The 18,243-nt window shown below is 43.2% G+C and overlaps 1 protein-coding gene across 31 annotated transcripts in view; it reads left to right on the forward strand.

The window, feature by feature from the left end:
* The window catches only part of PTPRT (protein tyrosine phosphatase receptor type T), a 1,155,226-nt gene that overhangs the window by 1,045,860 nt on the left and 91,123 nt on the right, over window positions 1–18,243 (forward strand). For 14 of the 31 annotated variants that reach the window (XM_086331755.1, XM_086331748.1, XM_086331752.1 and 11 more), the window contains one exon: window positions 13,512–13,702. In XM_086331755.1, the coding sequence (XP_086187881.1) occupies window positions 13,512–13,702 (191 nt within the window). Of the gene's footprint in view, window positions 1–13,511; window positions 13,703–16,522; window positions 16,989–18,243 lie in introns of those variants that run through there. The other 17 variants (XM_086331749.1, XM_086331754.1, XM_086331751.1 and 14 more) reach the window with 3 other exon arrangements.

The following is an 18,243-nucleotide window of genomic DNA, read 5'->3' on the forward strand; positions in this document are numbered from 1 at the left end:
CTTGAAATCAGATTCTTCCCCTCAGATGAGTCTTCAGATGCAACCATAGTCACACCAGGCAGCTGGAATACAGCTTCATCAAAGACCTAGAGCCAGAGGTACCCATGAAATCTGCACTCAGATTTCTGACCGACAGAAACTATGAGTAGGTGTTTGTTGTTTTAAGTTGCTGAGTTTGGGAGTGGTTTGTAATGTAGTGATAATTAATAGCTTCCCAGGTGGCTCAGTGGTAAAGAATCTACCTGCTAATGCAGGAGATGCAGGTTCACTCCCTGGGTTGGGAAGATCCCCTGGAGAAGGAAATAGCAACCCGTTCCAGTATTCTTGCCTGAAAAATCTCATGGACACAGGAGCCTGGCGGGCTACAGTCCACAGGGTCTCAAAGAGTCGAACACAGATAAATGACTGGGTACACATGCATAATAGATAATTATTACATGACTTAACATGTGAGATGTTATAAGAATTTACCAAAAACTTTTTGGTTCATAAGTAGTAGAGCCAGGATTTAGCCTTGGTTCTTCTGATGTATTTCTATAGGAACTGTGGTTAAGACCTCTCACTGCACCTGTCAGGAGTCCTTAAAGCTTTGACATCTAATGAGCGCTGCTACTCCAAGGCAGTTTCTCTATAACAGTGATTCCCTTGTGACCTGCACACTGTTATTCCCATGAGAAGAAGCCACTAGAATTCTGGAGAAGCTTGTGAGCAGCAAGCTCGTAGGACTGATCTTCTTTACTATGTTTTAATCAGGAATTGAGTCAAAATTTCCCTTTGTAACATCAGTCACTGCCCAACCTGCATTAAATGATTGCATATGCAGTTCCCAAACATGACTGGTCCCAAACTAAAGCTACTAAATCCTTGGGTCTAAAGAAGAAGTCTGTATTTAACATGTTTCCTGAGTGACTCTTAGGTAACATCAAGATTTGAGATCCCCTACATATCACAAAATAGATTCCCATTCCAGTGAGCAGATTGTATAATTCAACTGAGCATCTGCCATGCTAACCTTTGATGTACACACTCAGCTTTATTCTTATGAGAATGTTAAGTATCTGTCCTTCCCAGAGTAAAGGCCATCAGCTTTGGTTGCTTGAATGTTTTTGTCTAGTTGGTTTTGAACAACACTAAGCTGTACTACTTCATTCGTTCACTAAAAGCAGAAAGGACAGTGCTTGCTTTTTTGAGTAACTCTAGGACCATTAATGAACCAATTATATTTCTTAACTGGAAGTTCCCTTAGAAACCATCTAATCTCTCACTACTCAAAGCACAGATCCATGAACCAACAGCATCACCATCACTGGGGAGCTTGTTACAAGTGCAGTTCTTGGATCACTGAATTAGAATATGCATTCTTTACTCTCTGGCGTGTATATTAAAATCTGGGAAGCAGTGGTCTAATTTAACGGCATAATTTTAAAGCTAAGATCCAGAAAGGTGAAAGTCATTATGCAAGACAATTTAGTGGCAAAACCAGGATGGTCAGTCTTGCAACTCCACAACTGTGCTGCTGCCCCTCTATTTGTGTTCAGTTGTCTCTGTACCTTATTATATCCACACACACTGCTTAAGGATCCAGGGGCATGGTTTGAAATGGAGAAATCGGGCACCTTTCCACCCAGGATAATGGCAAACTTGTTTCAAACAGCTGTTGCACATGTAAATTTCCTCTCCCAGACAAGTTTAGTCATTTCATTTTCTCTTTGTTATACGTCAACAAAAGACAGAGTCACCTGTCAGGCTGAAGATTGTAAAACCTGACAAAATTGAGTTTTTCTAGTTTGGCTAAGTATTACTCAGCAAGTATTTTGCATACCTTTGTCTTATGATGATTTTGATGAATGAAAGAGAGGAAATAAGACAAGCCGATGTTTTCAGTGTGATGCATTATTTACCTTTTTTTCCTCCATCAAACACCTTCCTGTGAAGATGAGGGTCTTGGAATGCAAGGAAAGATACAGAACACAAAATGTTCAGCTGTTTAGTGTGAGCACAACTCTCGAGCTAGAGAGAAACACCATCGTGTCCCACCCAAGCTGGAGTCACAGCAATGCTGCAGCCTTCAGCCTTAGATAAACTCACCCTTCCCCTACACAGTCTGTCATCCCCCCTGTATGAACCTCTCTCAATAGCCACTGCAAAATCCCTCTTTCCTGCTTGCAATAGTATCAAAACCATACAATTTACTTTTCTTTATTATTTCTGCTTCAAGTAACTTACTAAGCAGGACATGTTCTATGTTCTTCGGAATATTCTATCTATTATATATTGACATGACCAACCATATACAGAACTTTCTGCTGATGGTATTAAATAACCTCACAATGGTGATAATCTTTCAACATTGAGGAAACGCACATTTCCTTCTTAACATACTTCGTTCTCTTCTGCTAAGTGTACACTTCACAGGAAGCCATTCCTTATCAGCCAAATGTGTACCATGCTGTATCATCTGTTTACAAAGGTTTTTTAGGCACATATACCAAAACTTAAGTGCCTCTGAAAGTAAAAGTGGATGGTGAATATGCAGTGATTAAACACTGGACTTGAGCTTCCCTGGTAAGCTCAGCTGGTAAAGAATCCACTTGCAATGCAGGAAACCCTGGTTAAATTCCTGAGTCAGGAAGATCCACTGAAGAAGAGATAGGCTACCCACTCCAGTATTCTTGGGCTTCCCTGGTGGCTCAACTGGTAAAGAATCCACTCGCAATGCAGGAGACCTGGGTTCAGTCCCTGGGTTGGGAAGATTCCAATTACCACTCCAGTATTCTGGTCTGGAGAATGTCATGGACTATTATAGTCCATGGGGTCACAGAGTCGGACATGACTGAGCAACTTTCTCTTTAGGTATGATGGAAAAAGAGTTTGTGTTTCCAATGAGCTGAAACACATTAAAAGTCCAGAGTGACATCCTTTCTCCTTTGTGGTTCGGCAGGACATTTGCAAGACCCCACACAGCCCCACGGCGGTGTTCCTCTCATATCCTAGTTTGCTCACTGAGCAGTTAAGACCAAAAAGCATCTTCTTGTTGCTACAGGTCTTGTGCTTCTGGCACAGCAAGTAATCTGCATTTTTGTTTGAATTAAGTTAATAAAACCTACTCTGTGAACCCTGGCTGATATCAGCACTTTTGCTGTTTTGACGTTTTCACACTGATTTTCATGCAATTGTGACAAAATGGGGGGAAAAAAAGAATGACTTTCATAGTTTCTTTTTAATAGTGAAATCCTTTCTTCAAACACAACCATACCTAGAAATAAGTTTTATAAAACAGATTAAAAAAAAAAATTTCCCTCTGACTGGAGCAGAGGTGAGGGGACACTCATGTGTTTGCTGAGTCTTGCTCACGTGCATACACACATACACACACGCGCACATGTGCACACACGTACAAAACCCCTCCTAAGGGTCCAGTTCACTCCTGACCCACAGGAGAGACTCTAAACAGAGGTCTCCCTTCCTAACTCTGGCTCAGCTCTTAGGTCCCTAAGCCACAGACTAATAATTCACTTATTCTTTCCCCAGAGACCACATGGGTGAACCTTTTCATTCTATGATTTACCCAAAGTAAAAATAATGATCCCCGCCACTGGTCACTTGAACAGCTAAAGACTGATTGTTGTCGTTTTTGTTCAGTTGCTAAGTCCTGCCCAACTCTTTACAACCCCATGGGCTGCAGCACGCCAGGCTTCCCTGTCCACCATCTCCTGGAATTTGCTCAAACTCATGTCCATTGAATCAGTGATGCCATCCAACCGTCTCACCCTCTGTCATCCCCTTCTCCTCCTGCCCTCAGTCTTTCCCAGCATCAGGGTCTTTTCCCATGGGTCAGCTCTTGGCATCAAGTGGTCAAAGTTTTGGAGCTTAGCTTCAGCAGCAGTCATAAGAACAAGGCTAGTACTTGAATGGCTCTGCCTAAAATCAAGCAGTGCACAGAGTGCATGACCATGCATGGAAACCCTGTGGACCCCTGGACTGGAGGAGCATCAGGAAAGATGGAGCCCCAGCTTGTGGGGCTCTCATAGATCACAGGGTATCACCGAGAGACACTTTGCTGCAACGGTCACCCTGCGTCCAGGAGTCAGCCCTCAGCCTAGAGACGAGAGAAACTCAGAGGCCAGTGTTTGGTCATGTGAGGGATCCTTGGGCTGGAAGTGCTTCTGCATCTTGGCTCTGCCACCACGGGAATCAATACCTGTGACTAAATTACATTCAACTATAAACATACATGCACAAGTTCATGTAGAATTGGGAAATCTGAGTAAGGTCAGTGGAGTGTATTCATGTCAATGTCCTGATCACGATGCTGCGTGTCAGTTATGTAGGACAGTAACACTGGGGAAAACTGAGTGGGGGGTATAAGGGACCTCACTAAGTTATTTCTTACAACCGCATGTGAAGCTACAGTTATCCCAAAATAAAGCTTTCTGTTAAGAAAAAGCTGGTGCTCTGGTAAAGGACCAGTAGGTAACCTCAGACCCTGGCCAGGCTCATCAGAGTCTTCAGATGTATTGCATGGTTTTCCTAGGCATTTACTCACTTGCCAGACCAAGTGTGTGATAAAAGTGTTCCACCCGTTTCTGATGATTGTAAAGTGGTTTATGTGTGTCGTTTTTGCTTAATCATTTTTGGCAGAGGCTTGTCTAATTTTCGGTGTTTTCAAAGGAAAGAGCCACTTTTTATATTTCTTCAGCTTCTCTGTTGTGTCCTTAACTTCCATTATGTCCCATTAACATCTGTTCTTATATTTATTTACTTACTACTTTCACTAACTGTATTTTTCATCTCTAGAAGTTAGATTTGTATTGTGCAAAGCCACCCATCTTTTTCCCATGATGTGTTGCCTTAAGCTGTGGTTCATGATCCTTCCATTTTCTCCTTAGTCAGTCTAAGTGTATTTATTTTATTGTCTCTTAGGCAGTTTTATTATTTTCAATTCTTGGTAGGCATATCTCTTTGTGTATCATGTCTGCTGACTTTCTCTCGTGGGGATAAGCTTCCTCACACGGCTTGTCATTCTTTGTATTTTATTTTTCCACTTTGAATTCATCTTTAGTGGAGGCTATTTTGTTCTGTGGGAATTAACATGTCTTGGATTGTGAAAACAGTCCTATAGGGTGGTTCTCATTTGCTTTTCAGGACAGGAAGATTTTCTGTGATATTGCAAGATTTTGTATGCTGACTGCTAGATTGGCAGTTGCTGTCTCACACACAGAGAACAGATGTGGGACTAGACACTGGTGTGATTGGGTCCAGAGCTTCCTTTGTATGTTGTCTCTATCTGAAAGCTGTACACCCTTCTTTTTATTGTTTGGTTTTTATTTTGTATTGGCATATAGCTTATTAACAGTATTGTAATAGTTTCAGGTAAACAGCAAAGTAACTCAGCCATACATATACGGGTATCCATTCTCCCACAAACTCCCCTCCCATCCAGACTGCCACGTAACATTGAGCAAAGCTCCCTGGTATATACGCTTCCTTTTATTCTACTAATTGAAACCTTTAACTTAAGGGTGTTCACACACACACACGCACAATTGACACAGATATGCAAACACGTGCTTAAAATTAGATCCTTCACTTAAGAACAAGATTAAAATAGTATATATTGGCTGTCCACTGCAAAAGGTAAAGAAGTTAATATATATACGTTTTCTAGTGATTCATCAGTCACCATTTCCTGGTTTTCCTTAGTAACATTTCAGAAGTTAATCCAGTATTTTTAGTTTAGCTGTTTTTACATCGTTTCTCTTTAAGAATTCTTTTTTACAGTTCATTCTGTTTCAACTCACATTTATTTTGGTTTTCATACTCATATCTCTGTTTAACTGATTTTGTTGTATAACAAATTGGTTCTTTTATAACATGTTTGCCTCCAATCTTATGCGTTTTTTATTTTATTTTTTTAACTAAAAGATTTTTTTCCCCTTACCTCCCCACACCTCTAGAAAAGAATCAGAGCCAGTATAATTCCTGAGTCTTTGTGCATCAGGGAACATCTTTCTGTAGCCTCATAAATGAAAAACAACTTTATCAGTGTATGATTTTGGAGTCACAGCATTTTTCCCTCAACAATTTTATTCCAGTGATTTTGGGCATTTAAATTTAGGCAACAAAAAATATGGTTAGCATTTTTTTCTTTTTCTTTATAGATAGCCTTTTCTTCCAGCCTAGATGTTTATCTGCATTTTTGCGCATCAATAATGTTTAATAATATTATCAGGAGATTTGTTCTATTTTTAAGTAGTACAATGGAGAGCTCTTCACATTTGAAAATTTGGGGTTTTTATTCTGCCAAAGAGCTATTTTTACATTGTATCCTTTATTATCACATCTATTTCATGTCTTCTGTTCTCTTCTTTGATAACAGCAATTATCTGTCTTTATGCGTCTGTTTTCTTTTCTCTGAAAATGTCTTTTTGGTGTCTTCACACATGAACACACATGAGCAGATGATAGATACCAGGAAAATAGGAGTCTTGCTGTTCTCATTCCCTTGTATATTCACTGCAAAGTTCTCTAATTCTTCCCAGTGTCTGCCTGTTGCTTATTCTCAATACAGATTCCAGTGTCCTTTCTGGTTTTGTTAATACGTTTTGGTTTCATCTTTCTTTGCCTTGCTCGATCCATATTTTGAAACATCTGTCCTCATAGTTAATCTTTTACTACCTTTATTGTTCCATGTTTTCTTGAATTCCATACCAACTCAAATGCCTTTCTATTTTCTATTGTGTAAGTTACAGAAAAAAACCAAACGGGCTTAAACAGTAGGTTAATGTACTATCTTACAAAAGAGGAAGTCAGGACTTAGAGGAGGTTCCATGGCTTGGTGGAATGATATGAACAAGAATGTCATTAAGGCTCCAATTCCTTTCAAGTTCTCCACTTTGCCATCTCATATTGACACTGTCCTCAGCCTGGATCCCCTCTAGGAGGTAAGATTGCTTTAGCAGTTCCAAGCATCAAGCCCACACATGGTAGTATCCAGTAGGAGATGAAGTTGCTGGAGTATCCTTCTTAGAAGCAAGGAAATCTTCCCTAGAAGAAAGTAGAATTCCCCTAATAAAACATCCCTCCTAGCTCACTGAAAATGTTCGAGAGTCGGCAGAGATGATAGAAACACCCAAATGGCTTGAGGAAATCAGGATTTGCCCCTAGGTCTTGGAATAGGGCCATCCTCCTCTGAGTCACATGGAAAATGTGTGGGCACCCGAGCTTATTTGGGAGTTCTGCCAGAAAGGAAGAGTTTGGGGGATGACTGTTGAGTCAGTAGTCACCACAGAGTACTCTTTTCTCTTGAAAACGTTATTTTTCTCAGCATCCAGAGTGTTATTTTTCTTCTTTTTCACATCGTGGGTTTTTCTAAGACTCCGTGCTGTTTTGTTTCTGTTTTCTTAACTCTGAAGGAGAAGCGGTCTCTCCAGGACCGGTGTTTGCAAATAAGCAGAGATGGCAGGTTCTTACTGTCGCTTTTGCTGTTCAGCCGATCGGAATCCTCTTCTTGTGGCTGAAGCGGAATAAGTAATGCATGTCCACAGTTCCCTCTTCTGTGTGATGTGTCTTCCACCATCCTTCCATCTCATGAGAGCTATGGAAGAAGAAATTCATCCTCTCCCCACAAAGAGAAAGATTGATTTCTTTAAGCAAAGGAATCCAGAGGCACGTTCCCATGACTCTTCCCATGACAGCTTTTTTTTTTTTTTCTTAATACTGAACTTGCATTCCGGGGTACAGAGGTGTTTATCTACCCTCTTTTGTCTGTATTTTTTTTTTTTTTTGGCTGTGCCAGGTCTTAAGCCATGCGGGATGTTAGCTCCCCAACCAGGGATCAATCCTGCATCCCTGCCATTGCAAGGCAGATTCTTAACCACTGAACCATCAGGGAAGTCCCACCTTCTTTTGTCTTTGCCAATAAAAGGGACTGAGGAAGAGGAGGGACTTAGAGATGCATGATCCCTGTATTGGCTTACTAGATTCTCTGAGCCCAGGAAACAAAATGGGAAAAGATGAAACGTTTCTGTCCTTTGAGCCAATGTTACCTCAATAACAAAGTATAGAAGTGTCAATTGCCAACTATATTATGACCATTTCAGCTCTTTAGAATGTGGCACAGTGAGGTAGCACTGCATTTACTATTAGTTTTATAAGTTCAACCCTGGACAGTTGGTCAGATTTAAGACTGGGAGACAAGGTAATTCTGTCTGCCATTACATTGGGTAAGAACACATTCCCGAGGGAGATATGAGATGGGGGTATGGTGTGAACATAACACTTTCTCAAAGGTCACAAATCTGTGCACACCTATCCTGTTTAGTCACTTGAAGTGAAGTGAATTGAAAGTCTCTAAGTCATGTCCAACTCTTTGCAACCCCATGGACTATAGAGTCCCTGGAATTCTCCAGGCAAGAATACTAGAGTAGGTTGCCATTCCCTTCTTCAGGGGATCTCCCCAACCCAGGGATGGAACCTGGGTCTCCTGCATTGCACGCAGATTCTTTACCAGCTGAGCCACAAAGGAAGCCCCTATCCTAGTTTAAGTCAAAAGTAGCATATTATGCCTATGATTTTATATTTCACTATCATTCATAATGAGATAAAGTAAAACTGATTCAAAGTTGATTTAAAGAAAAATTTTGAAAGCATAACTATGTAGATATGCACTATTCAATGAAGTTGCCCCTGGCCACAGGTGGCTATTTACATTTAAATTAATTGAAATTAAGTTAAAAATTCAGATCTTCAGTCACATTAGCCATATTTGAAGTGCGTGCTAGTCATAGGGGCTTCCTAGGTGGCATGACCAGTGGTGAAGAATCCATCTACCAATGCAGGAAGTGGCTGCCATATTGAATGTGCAGATGTAGAGCACGTCCATCCTTATATGCCATTCCGCTGGACAGTGCTCTGCTAGAGCCGTATGGGTAGGTGCCTTTTGGAGTTCACTCTAGCTCTAAGTCATCTCTCTTTGGAACTTGATTTGACTGGATGTCTGTGTATACCCACCCTGCCCAGTACTGCGGCCACTGACCATATGTGTTGTTGAGCACTAGAAATACAGCTGAGTTGAAATGCTTTATAAGATACACTTTGGATTTCAAAGCCTTAGTATGAGTAAAGAATGTCAAATATATCATTAATAATTTTATACCAGTTTTACATTGAAATGTCATTTTGATGCATTGGATTCAACAAAATTTCGTACTGAAATTCATTTCACTTGTTGTTTGTTTTTTTTACCTTATTTAATGTTGCTATAAGGAAAGCAATTTACATACGTGGCCCATGCTGTATTTCCACTGGACCTCTTTACCCTTCTATGTAACTCCAGAATGTTCTCCCTCTCCCTGTATCTTTCTCTAGATCTGCGGTTCCCAGTCCAGGAGCTATAAGCCACATGTGGGATTTTAAATTTAAGTGAATTGAAATTAAGCAAAATGTGAAATACAGTTTGCCCATCACATTAGCCGCATTTCCCATGCACAGTAGTCACATTTGATAAGTGGCTACCATATTGCACAGCAGAGATACAGACTATCTCCGTCACCATGGAAATGGACAGAGCTGATACAGGCTGTACACAGTGACAGCAAAATCCACAGAAACGGATGTGCTGCTTAAAGCTTGAGGAATGTTTCCACGGAGCCTGACTCTGGAGCATGTTACCTACCACCTCCCAGAGCCCATCCCCTCTCACTTTTGTCAGAAGTGTTTACGCACCTTCTCTCCTACAAGTGGCAACTCCTCTTCCTCTGAACACGCTTTCCTCCACCCTCCTGTCTGTACTTGTATCTCACACTGCACTTTGTACAATGTAGGTACTCAGTTCATATTTGTTAGCTGGTTGGAGTGGCTATTCCTAGCAAGTGATTAGAAATATGTAGCTGACATTAGTGGAAGATCTGTAATGACTGGAAGCAGGAGAATAAAAAAGAAAGAGAAGGTCAAAGCCAGGTTCCCAAGGAAGAAGAGACAGGAAAGAGGAAATCAGAGGGAGCGTGGTAACCCGGCAGCTCATACACGTCACCATAAGCCCTCTGCTCGCCATGCAAGTGCCTCATAGGCAGCAGCGAGACTCGTTGAGGTGGTCGGGGGTGGGGAGGGAATTCAAGCCCTAGACAACAGCTATAGAAAAAAGTACAGAAGAAATCCAAAATATTATTATGTGATAAATAAACATGCAAGATCCATAAATGAGAAGTTGAAATGCCATGAAAGGGTCTGATGAGGAGAAAAATGAAAACTGTTCTCTCCCTGGGCCAGCTGGTTCGAGTTACATTTTATGAGCAGCATGTGGATTCCAGCGCCCTTGTTGAATTAGCAACAGAATCACACATTAGTTTTAAGGCTCCCTCTCGAATAGGAACATCATAACGCTTTTTAATTGGGGCTGATAAAAACGTAGCGTTACTTGTAGGTTCCTGAGAGAAGTGAGTTGTGAAATTGGGTTTTCATTAAACCTAATGATGGAAAATTAAGTATAGTGCGTCTGGTGAAATGGGGTGTGATAAAAGGCATCACTTCTGCATTATCAGAGGTTAATAAGGGAATAGGTGAAGTAAGATACATTGGAAAAGGGAGTCCAACTAGTTGAATTAATAAACCTTGAAAGTCCCTTGGTTCCGAGTCTTCACAGCATCATTAGCACCAGCACTGACATTATTACAAATGTTACAGCAATACAAGTTGCTAAATTTCAGACATGTTTATTTTCCATTCCAGCGTTGGTTTTGCTGACACTGAGTTTACAGTCTGTCTAGCAATGTGTTTAGAGGAAAACATCCATATTGGTAGCTGTTTGGTTTTGGAAACACTTGGCATCTCACAAAACTCATCAGGTGCTTGATCCTAAGAAGCCTATCTCTGCCAGGCAGCTGGTCTCCCAGGCCGCTCAGGCCCATGGGTCTCTGAAGATATCTGTCCCCGTATATGATGGTGGCTTAGGTAGGAGACACTCCCAGGGCTCCAGGCGCTGACTCGGATTCATCCTGTCCTGGAAAACCATGAAGTACAGCATCTGGAGAAGCAAACCCAAGTGTTCCTTTCTTCTCCAGCCCCATGGGTGATATTCACCAGAAGGATGCCACATATCCATGGCAGCTGGGATACCAACAAGGCATGTGTGCTAAGGCACTTCCATCATGTCCGACTCTTTGTGACCCTGTGGACTATAGCCCGCCAAACTCCTCTGTCCATCGGGATTCTCCAGGCCAGAATCCTGGAGTGGGTTGCCATGCCCTCCTCCAGGGGATCTTCCCAACCCAGGGATTGAACTCACATCTCTTATGTCTCCTGCATTGACAGCCTGATTCTTTATCACTGAGCTACAAGACATAATGTGTCTTTAAAAAGAAGGCATCTTCTTAAAATCCTTCCTACTGGCTTGAAGGTTCGTAGACATTCACACCTCTCTAGGCCTACCTCACACCATCTCTTACAACTTTGCCCCCATCACCTCGCCACCCTCCACTTCTGCTCCATCCCAGCCTCCTTGCTCTTACATAGATGTGCTTGGCTTTTCCCACTTCTCTTCTCGTGCTTCCACTGGGTCTCCTTGTCTGTCCACCTTACAGGGGTTCCAAACCCCTGGGCCACAGATTGGTACCAGTTCATGGCCTGTTAGGACCTGGGCTGTACAGCAGGGGTGAGCAGCCATCGAGTGAATGAAGCTTCCTCTCTATTTACAGCCGCTCCCCATCACTCTCATTACCACCTGAGCTCCACCTCCTGTCAGATCAGCTGGGCCATAATAAATGTAATGCAATTGAATCAGCCCAAATCCATCTTCTACCCTGGATCCGTGGAAAATTTGTCTTCCACAAAACTAGTCTCTCGTGCCAAAGAGCTTGGGGACCGCTGCACTAGACTGTCAAGGGTGAAACCTGTCTTCCGAGCATTTCCAGTGCCTGCCAGAGTCCCTGGCACAGGGTGAAGTCTCAGTAAACCTTAAGTCCCAATCACAAGGGTGTGATGGAGAAGGGACACAGTGCCCACATTTGCCAGCTCTGTGTTGAAGCAGTGCCAGTGCAGATGAGTTACCTATGACCTCACATCAGAGGAGAAAAATAAGCTGTATTTTCCTCATGCTTGCCAGGAAACATGTGCTTACATCTCACCTTCTTACGTCATGTGCTTACATTTACATCTTCCTGGTGCATAAACCTGTAAGTTCTAGATCTTTCTGTTGGCGATCATTTCCTTACAAGGAACAGCTTTGCTCACGGCAACGCATAGGAGGAAAGTTCACTTTTACAGAATCAGTGTTTGATGGATTATTGTGACATCGAGACAAACTGAAAGATATTCTGAAAAGACAGGTTGCAGAAAATGAGGAAATACATGCTAAACCTCCCAGGAAATGAGTGTGGCATAGACCTCGTGGGGTCTGCCTTGGTGCCTTGCAGTGTCTGAAAACATCTGGGTGAGACACATTAAATCTGGCAGTCCTCATCATGCACATCACAAACACAGTGGTCTGGGGCATAGACTGTCCACGTCTCTGGGAGGAGAGACCAAGCCTGAATGGTTCTGGATGAGATGCACTGGCCCTAGAAGATTGACGGTGTGTGGCTGGCAGGGAGTTCAGAGGGTAAGAATGTGGTTTTACTGGTACAAGGGGAGCAGAAGAATTCAAATTCCACCCTCAACAGGCATCAGTTTTGAGGGTGGCCCAACTAATACCGGGCAGTGAACTCAATTCAGTGTGTCTAAAGATTGTTAGCAGGGGAGATTATAGATCTTATGCCAAGGAGAGGTGATGGAGGAGATCAGGTATACAGCCCGGGCCTGGGAGAAGTAGCTGAAGGAGGAGGTTCAGGCCTCTCTACTGGTGAGGTAGGTACAGCACCACTCCTGGATTAAGAGTGTTACTTGCTGGGGAAATCAGACAGTAGGCAGAAAATGATCACACTGCAGATGCCATAGCTGGAGAGAGCAGCTGAGAGGGTGAGGGTCCCTGCTTTTTACTGTGGATCCAAGACTGGCTCCAGTGCCTCCCAGGTTACAACCTGAAGGAAACAAACTGGTAGAGAAACCAGGTCGCAAGGATACAGTCAAATGGACCAGAAGCAGACAAGTAGCTCTGATCTCCAGGGACCACCAGGACATTCCAGGCAGGCTGCAGGAGGGTGCTCCCAGTATCCAGCCTGCCGGCTTCTCACTGGTTCTGGACTGGCCTGGATTGGCCACGACCACCCTGACAAGTCTGGAGGACGGACAGAGCTGACAGCCAGCCCAGAAGCTTGGCTTTACTCCCTAAAGATGCACCCTTGAAGTAGAAACAGACCGCAGGTTATTGTGTCACTGGTTGGTTGGTTGTTTATTTTCTTAAACCCGCCACTACAGCCAGGCCAGGGAAACCACCATCTCTGTTCTTTCTGAAGTTCCCTGATCAGCCGTCCTGAGTTAGCTCCCTTGGTCCTCCCCATGTCAAGCTGGGGGAGGGACAGAGGACAGAGGACAAAGCTCCTATAGGTGATGGCCTGTTCTGCTCCTTCTCTTTGAAGCAGATGGCAGCCGCGGGGAGCTGGCGCAGCCCACCCTCACAATCCAGACTCACCCCTACCGAGCCTGCGACCCTGTGGAGATGAGCTATCCCCGGGACCAGTTCCAGCCCGCCATCCGGGTGGCTGACCTGCTCCAGCACATCACGCAGATGAAGAGGGGCCAGGGCTACGGGTTCAAGGAGGAGTATGAGGTAAGAGACCACCCTGCAGGAAACTCCCTGGTGGGCGCAGAGGCCTCCTGGATGCTGGTCTCGCTACTCAAAGTATGGTCCCTGGTCCAGCAGCATCAGCAGTCCCGGCAGCATGTCAGAAATACACTGTCCCAGTTCCCACCCAGATCTGCTACATCAGTTTGGAGTCACATCTTCCTTCAATAGGAAGAGAGAATGGCTTGAGCCCCCATCCTACACATTGAAGAAAAACCAGGAGATGTCCCCTGCCTTCCAGTGATTTCTAGGAGGTCTGCTTGCTCCTGGTCGCCTCTTGCCTCATGGCCATGCTGCTGTTGTGTTTTCAGCACCCCCCCAGTCAATATCTCATCTGGTGACCGCCATCCCCCCTTTCTCTGTACCTCCTCTGCATCCTTGCCTTGGACATCCCTTACCTTGTTCCCCAGCCTGTCCCTATTGCCAGGGACTTGTGAGTAGCAGTTGTTACTGAGGTTTGTGAAATCACAGGATTGCAGTACAGGAAGCACCTGAATGCAAGTCCTTCTGAGGTTCTGGTCACCTGACAGGTCTCTATCCACTTCCTTCCCCAAAGTTCTTTTTAGTGTCCTCAAAATTTCCTTTTTTTCCTCCTCCTTTTTTTCTAGCAGCCAAAAGAGAACTCCCACACTCCCTTTACTGTTTTTATGTGGAACAATTTAGCTTTCTTTATCTCACTCCTTTTGTTTCACTCCTTGCCCATTAGGCCTCACCTTTTGCAAACAAAAAATCGAATGAAAAAAGGAGAAACTCATTAAGATGTTTTCTTGCCCTAAAGAGCATCTCATTCCCCTGGAGGAATTTTGCACCCTTCCTGTGCCAGTCAGAATACAGCTGCAAGCAACTTTGGAAAGAACATCTCTTTCTTCTCTTTTCCTCTCTCTCCTTCTCCTCCTTCTTTCCCAAAATATCTTTTGAGCATTTACTGTGTGCCAAGCTCTGGGTTATTTGCACTAGGTTTTCTTGTGGTGGTGGTGTGTTTTTTCTGTTTCACATGCAGCATGTGGCCCAAATATGCTAGGTTCAGTTCAGTGTGTGCAGTGAAAATGCGTTGACTCAGATGCTACGCATTTGCAATTCTTGGTACTGAGGACTAAGTTTAACTCTCAGACTGTATTCTGAGAAAGAGCTTACACAGCAGTATTTCAGAAGCTGTGTGAGGTCATGAAATTGTGCCAGACTATGGGGGAGGGGTCCAGATTCCAATGCAACAAACTGCACGGCCTCTGGTTTTGCAATCTGACTTTTAAAAGTCTTTATTAGTTGAATGAAGAGTTTGGATACGATGATTACTAAGAGCCTGTCTGGTCCTAAAACTTTATGAGAGTGTAAAACATGGTAGCAAGGGGAACGTTTGACACATTTATGAGAACAAAAACGTTTATGTCAATGAATGTAAGTAATTACCAGCTCAGGAGAGCTAGCAGTTAATTTCAAATATGGTCTAAGTGAAACAGCATTCTTCACATATTCAATCTATAAATTTTGGGAGGATATTGGGTAAGAATTGCAGGAGATAGTCCCATCACCTCGCCTCCCTGGGCCTTATGTCCTAGGAGGTTGCTTGAATGATCTTGGTCTCAGGGGGCTGTGGGGTACAGCAGCTGGAAGCAGGACCTCAGTCCTTGTCTGCTTTGAAAAAAGAGTTCAGCAAAGAGACAAAGATTGTGAAGCAGGTAAAGCGTTTATTAGAAGTGACATACATGTGGAAGAATCCACAGGTGGATTCAGAGTTTTTCGCCCAATAGGAGTGGCTTAGCTCTCTTATATGGGGGAATTTTCCAGGTCCTGTCAGCCAGTCATCTTGCTCATGTCCATATTTGGTCTAACTCAGGGCCCTCTCCAATGTGCATGCACATCTTTCAGCCAAGATGAATTTTCTAGTGTGAGGGTTGAATTTTCTAGTGTGAGGGTTTCTGGGAGGTTGGCAGGACATATTATGGGCTGGCACCCCCCTCCTTCCTCTGACCCCTGAGTATCTTTTCTGCTCACATGTGGTCTGGGATGTCTCCTTGACCACAAGAACAAGAAAAAATGTGATCAGCTTATCTTTTATTCAAGCAGGGCTCTGTTGTTACCTCTTGTTCTGAAGTGTCAGGGGGAGACTGTTTGGAGCTGCTCAGCCTGGGGCCCGTCTATCTCCTGCCTCAATCCCGAGCCCTGAACTCGTGTGTGATGGGGGGAGGGGGACACACGTATGCGCTTGCACTCACTTGTGTAGATCTGTCTGCTGAGTGAATGTCAGGAGAGGGTGTGTTGTTTATAAAGCTATAGTCAATATCCTGAAGGTTGAATAAGTCATCAGTCATAATTTTTGTTTTAAATTTTCAAATAGCATTAAGGGATCGATCTGTGTGACTTATCTGAAAGGGGGCCAAGTAGTCAAAGCCTGAGAAACACTGTTCTAAGAACTTGCAATCTAAAATTTGAAAACAGAAATACAAATATATTTGACAATTTTGGTGCATTGACACCCAGAATGATGTCACTTTTAAAAGCATCCATCCCTGTGTGGTGGAATTTGGGTTGATATTTTTTTTCTTGGTGTGTGTGTTTGTGCTTTTTTATATTTTCCAAACTTTCTAGCATGGAAATTAACTGCTTTTATAGTGAAAGAGAAAACAATCCATGTTGTTCCATCATTTGGACTTCAACCAGAAATAGCATTAAGTAGACTAGACTTGCCCTCAATCGTTTCAAATTATATTAATCAGTTAGCTTGAATGCTTAGCTTCTAGTTAACAGTATTTCCTGATTAACTGGAGGTTAATTGGAAAACATTACTTAATAGGAATCTTTCCACAGCGTCTTTCCACTAACGGAGACTGTAGCTGGATGTTGTTTTGATCGTCAAGGCTCCTGTGATGTCTGGAAGCTGCAGACTGAGCAAAGCATCACACATCTACCTGAAGGCCATTTCCTGTTGCAGACAGAAGATCCCCGGGCCTCCAGGCCTACTCTGGAGCCACACACCGTGTGCTCTGTTGCCTGTCACTCCCCTACTCTGCTCAGTTTTTTCATACAAATGAGTGGATTTGACAAATTGACATATAAGAGACCTCTCAGCTGTAGCAAGCTGTGTCTTATAAAATTCAGTTAAATTTTTCTGTCACTTACAAATTTGTTCATTAAATATTTACTGAGTATTTACTATTCCCGAGGACTGTTCTAGATATCTGGGATATGCCAGAGAACAAAAACGGACGAAGATCCTTGTCCTTGTGAAACTTGTGTTCTAGCAGAGGAACCTCAAAATAAACAATAGACTTAATAAGGTTGTTATTTTACAATAACTTATTGTAATGTGTTAGTAAATAATATAGTATGGTAGACAGTAAAAACATACTGTGTTACAAATTACCCCAAATCTTAGTGATGTAAAACAACCAATTTATCATGCATGTTGATTCAGTGAATCAGGAATTTGGACAGGATACAGCAGGGATAGTCTGTCTCTACACTGTGATGTCTGAAGCCTTGACTTGGAAGGCTCTATGGCTTAGGGCTGAAGTGGTCTGGAAGTGTCTTCACTCACATGGCTACCAGCTGATGTAGGCTGTCATCCGGGATCTCAGCTGGGATAGCCAGCTGGAACACCTACACTCAGCCTCTTCAGGTAGCCTGGCTTCTTCACAGCATGCTTGCCTCAAGATCCTTGAACTTCTTCCGTGGTGGTGCAGGGCTCCATTGGTGAGCCTGCTAGCGAACAAAGTGGCAAGTGTGTTACCCCTTGTGACCTACACTTGGACACCACACAGAACATTCTTACCACCTTCTATTGGTTATAAGCAAGCAATAACTGCCTACATTCTACGGAAGACGAATTAGACTCCATCCCTTTTTTTAAAAATGTATGTTATTACTATTTATTTGGCTGCACCAGGTCTTTGTTGCGGCACATGGGGTCTTCCGCTTTCTTTGTGGCATGTGGGGTCTTTTAGTTGCAGCATATGAGCTCTTAGTTTGTAGCACGTGGGATCTTGGTTCCCTGATCAGGGATTAAGCCCAGGCTGCCTGCACTGGGAGTGCAGAATCTTAGCCACTTGGACACTTAGCCACCAGGGAAGTCCCTAGACTCCATCTCTTGTTGAAGGGAGGGGCAGCTGCAAGATTCTAAAAGGTAATACAAAACAGGAGCAATTGGAAAATATAATCTGTGGCTTATACAATCTTCCACAAGTAAGTACCATGGGAAATGAAAGAGTACAAGGAAGGGAGAGGGTATATTCCAGGAACATGAAGTGAAAGAGGTTCCAACCCTAAAGAGACTGAAAGGGCCGTCTTTAATTATGAGATGTGGGCAGAGACTTTGTGAAAAATATCCAGAGTAAGAGTCCAGATCAAGGGAGTAATATATCTGGCATGTACATGGAGGTCATGGAGTAAGCAGAGTATGCGTGGAGAAAAAGTAATAGAAGGTGTAGTTGGAAAAATAAAAGGAGCCTGACCAAATAGTGCCTTATAAGCCATTATAAGGACTTTAGGCTTTTACTCTGAATGGGATAGAAAGCCACTGCAGAGCTTTG

Source organism: Bos grunniens, chromosome 13 (assembly GCF_055505025.1).
Source record: "Bos grunniens cultivar Pamir isolate PY7600 chromosome 13, Bosgru_T2T1.0, whole genome shotgun sequence".
Taxonomy (NCBI): Eukaryota; Metazoa; Chordata; class Mammalia; order Artiodactyla; family Bovidae; genus Bos; species Bos grunniens.